At 55.3% G+C, this 4,516-nt stretch overlaps 1 protein-coding gene across 1 annotated transcript; it reads left to right on the forward strand.

Annotated features, from left to right (window-relative positions):
• Window positions 1-1,171: 1,171 nt before the first annotated feature.
• Window positions 1,172-3,188, forward strand: LOC121867632 (sporozoite surface protein 2-like; the record flags this gene model as incomplete). Its single annotated transcript, XM_042367649.1, has 2 exons — window positions 1,172-1,210; window positions 1,454-3,188. Coding segments are annotated over exons 1-2 (1,774 nt in total), but the record flags the coding sequence as incomplete, so codon positions are not given.
• Between the last annotated feature and the right edge of the window lie 1,328 nt (window positions 3,189-4,516).

Here is a 4,516-nt window from a genome sequence, read left to right on the forward strand (position 1 = left end):
ACCACCCGTCAAGAACTCGTTCCCCTCCGTCCGCCCCTTCCCCCCCCCCTCCCCCATTCATTGTTCAGGGGCAGGTAGCACTTTAGTGAATGGCGTGGCAAGTGGAGAGCTGGAGACGCTGGCAGGTTCGGGGTGTAGGAACTGTATTAGCTGGGGTCAATCAGAGGCGAGTGCGGAAAGTGGTGATGATAAAGGAACTGTGGAGAATGAGAAGAGGTGAGGAAGAGAGTAAGGGAGAAAGGTAGGAAGAGGAGAATAAGAGTAGAGGTAAGTGGAAAAGAATGAGAAGGAAGTGGAAAATGGGGTAGAGGAGAGTAGGGAAAGGGGTGTGAGAGGAGGAGTGGGGAAAAAATGACATGGGAGTAAAGGGGGTGAGGGGCCAGTGAGAAGAGAGGGGCATGAAAAAAATATCGGACAGGGTGGGAAGGTAAAGATAGGTGAGAGAGATGGAGGATAAGAGGAAAATAATGGAAATAATGTAAAAAGGGAGAAAAGGAGGATAAGGGGAATGGAAGAAAAGACAGTAGATGGGAGGAGGAGGGAGGGAGGGAGGAGGGACATAAATAATCAGCTGAAGTATCTGCCACTGCTTCCCTCACTGCGTCCCCTCCCCTCCTCTCCTGCCCACTGCAGCCCTAGTGGCAGTGGTCATCACCCCGCCCTCCCTCCTCCCCACCCTAGACACTCTCCTTGCCACTCAGCGTTCCCCTCCTCCCACACAATCCCCGCATACCCAGCTTGCAGACACTCCCTCACCCCTAAAGACGATTCCATCACACTCCCAGTTATTCTGTCATCAGAAACTCACCCCCTCGCCCTTAAACATTCCTCTTACTAGCTAGAATACCCCTTACCCCTTAGACACTCCCCTTGCTCCTACCCATAGCCACTCCTTACCCCCAAAGAATCACCTCGCCCCCTTAACATTCTCTTACTAGCTAGAATACCCTTGCCCCTACCTATGACGCTCCCCTTACCCCCTAAACGCTGCCCTCATCCCTCCGTCACCCCTCACTAAGATGACCAGTGTGATGAGTTAAATGGTGTCTAAGTTCCCTCTTGGCCACTCAGAACAGGTATATAATGGGTTTAATAAAGCGTGTCTCTCCTAGCCAATCAGAACATGTAAGTAATGGATGAAATGTAGACACACAGAAGAGGTGTATATGCGATGGATTGTTACTTAGTTCCCCCTGGTTACTCAGAACAGGTAAGTGATGGTTTAAAAGATGGATTACCCGCTGGCGACCAAAGTCTGGCCTCGGACTCGACAGCCGACCTTAACTATAAGGCTTTGGTGTAAAACATAGTACCCGATACACACGCACACCCCCGCATGTACACACCCATGCACATGTACACAAAGAACGAACACACACACACACACACGTACGTTTTTCACTCACGCAGGTACCTCTCAACCGTCACCTCTACCCTTCAACCCATCCGGCAGCCCTTCATCCCATCTTCAGCCCATCCGGCAGCCCTTCAACCCATCCGGCAGCCCTTCAACCCATCCGGCAGCCCTTCAACCCATCATTGCAACCTTAACCCAAACGGCAGCTCTTGCATCATCCGACAGCGCTTCAACCCGTCAGCAGCCGCTAGCCCATCCTGCAGCCCTTCAACCCATCTGCAGCCCTCAACCCATACGGCAACTCTTCAACCCAACCGGCAGCCTTCAACCCATCCGGCAGCCCTTCAACCCATCCTGCAGCCCTCACCATCCTGCAGCCCTTCAACCCATCAAGAAGCCCTTCAACCATCCTGCAGCCCTTCAACCCATCTGCAGCCCTTCAACCCATCAGCCCTTCAACCCATACTGCAGCCCTTCAACCCATCCTGCAGCCCTTCAACCCATCAAAGCCCTTCAACCCATCCTGCGCCCGTCAACCCATGCAGCCCTTCAACCCATCAAGCCCTTCAGCCATCCTGCAGCCCTTCAACCCATCGAAGCCCTTCAACCCATCCGGCAGCCTCTCTACCCTACTGCAGCCCTTCAACGCAACAAAGCCCTTCAACCCATCCAGCCGCGCCCTTCAGCCATCAAGAAGCCCTTCAACCCATCCTGCAGCCCTTCAACCCATCCGGCAGCCCTTCAACCCAGCCGGCAGCCCTTCAACCCATCCTGCGGCCCTTCAACCCATCAAAGCCCTTCAACCCATCCAGCAGCCTTCAACCCATCCGGCAGCCCGTCAACCCCCTGCAGCCTTCAACCCATCGAAGCCTCACCATCCGGCAGCCCTTCAACCTCCTGCAGCCCTTCAACCCATCCGGCAGCCTTCAACTCATCCTGCAGCCCTTCAACCCATCAGAAGCACTTCAACCCATCCGGCAGCCCACCATCCTGCAGCCCTTCAACCCATCCTGGCGGCCTTCAGCCCATCCGGCAGCCCTTCTACCCACCGGCTCTTCAACCCATCAAGCCTTCAACCCATCCAGCAGCCCTTCAACCCATCCGGCAGCCCTCAACTCTAACCCATCAAGCCCTTCAACCATCGCAGCCTTCAACCCATCAAGCTCTTCAACCCATCCGAAGCCCTTCAACCCATCCTGCAGCCCTTCACCCAACAAGTTCAACCATCCTGCAGCCTTCAACCCATCAGAAGCTCTTCAACCCATCCTGCAGCCTTCAACCCATCCTGCAGCCCTTCACCCATCCTGCAGCCCTTCAACCCATCCTGCGCCCTTCACCATCAAGAAGCCCTTCAACCCATCCGGCGCCCGTCACCAACAAGCAACACTTCAACCCATCCGGCAGCCCTTCAACCCAACAAGCAACACTTCAACCCATCCGGCAGCAACCATCCGGCAGCCCTTCAACCCATCTGCAGCCCTTCAACCCATCAAGCCCTTCAGCATGCAGCCCTTCAACCCATCAGAAGCATTCAACCCATCCGGCAGCCCTTCAACCCACCAAGCGGCTCTTCAACCCATCCGGCAGCCCATCAACCCATCCAGCAATTCTTCAATCCATCAGCCCTTTAACCCATCGGCAGTTCTTCAATCCGTTCGGAAGTTCTTCAACCATCAGGCAGCCCTTCAATCCATCTGGCGGCCTTTCAACCATCAACAACCTCCAACCCACCCGGCAGTCTCAATCCATCCGGCAGTTCTTCAACCCATCCGGCAGCCCTTCAACCCATCCGGCAGCCTTCAACCCATTCAGCAGCCCTTCAACCCATCAAGTAGCCCTTCAACCCATCCGGCAGCCCATCAACCCATCCAGCAATTGTTCAATTCATCAGGCAGCCTTTTATCCCATCCGGCAGTTCTTCAATCCGTTCGGCAGTTCTTCAACTCATCAGGTAGCCCTTCAATCCATCCGGCGGCCCTTCAACCCATCCGGCGGCCCTTCAACTCATCAAGCAACACCTCAACCCATCCGGCAGTTCTTCCATCCGCCCCAATGCCTCTTTATCCACCCCACCACATAGTGAACACGTGAACGTACAGTTGAACGCCCTACTACACCATGCGAGTGGCGACAACCGGGTGGCGCACTTGATTGAACGTGCAGGAGGGGAAGGGGTTCAATGCCTGCAACCCCCCCACCTCGCCACGCCCACCACCATGCCACTAGCGACAACGCACACACACACACACACACAAAACCACTACACTGCAACAAACACCTTCGTTGCTACACACCACCACAGTCCCGTCCCCAATACCACACAAAAATAACGTTCCTGTCTGTTAACACACACACACACACACACACACACACACACACACACACACACACACACACACACACACACACACACACACACACACACACACACACACACACACACACACACACACACACACACCACCACCACCACCACACTGCCACACACACACACACACCACACACTGCCACACACACACACCACCACACACACCACCACACTGCCACACACCACCACCACCACACTGCCACACACCACCACCACCACACTGCCACACACCACCACTGCCCCACACCACCACACTGCCACAAACCACCACACTGCCACACCACACACCACCACACACACACACACACACCACACTGCCACCACCACACACACACACCACACACACACACACACCACACACACACACACACACACACACACACACACACAACACCACACTGCCCACACACACAACCACCACACCGCCACACACAACACCACACCACACACACACCACCACACTGCCACACACACACACCACACCGCCACACACACACCACACCGCCACACACACACACACACACACACACACACACACACACACACACACACACACACACCACACTGCCACACACCACCACACTGCCCACACACACACACCCACCCCACCGCCCCACACAACACCACACTGCCACACACACCACCACACACACACACACACACACCACACACACACACACACCACAACACAGCCACACACACACACTGCCCACACACAACACCACACGCCACACACACCACCACATTGCCACACACACACACACCACACCGCCACACACACCACCACACAG

This window comes from Homarus americanus, unplaced genomic scaffold, assembly GCF_018991925.1.
Source record: "Homarus americanus isolate GMGI-L3 unplaced genomic scaffold, GMGI_Hamer_2.0 scaffold3841, whole genome shotgun sequence".
NCBI classification, from domain to species: domain Eukaryota; kingdom Metazoa; phylum Arthropoda; class Malacostraca; order Decapoda; family Nephropidae; genus Homarus; species Homarus americanus.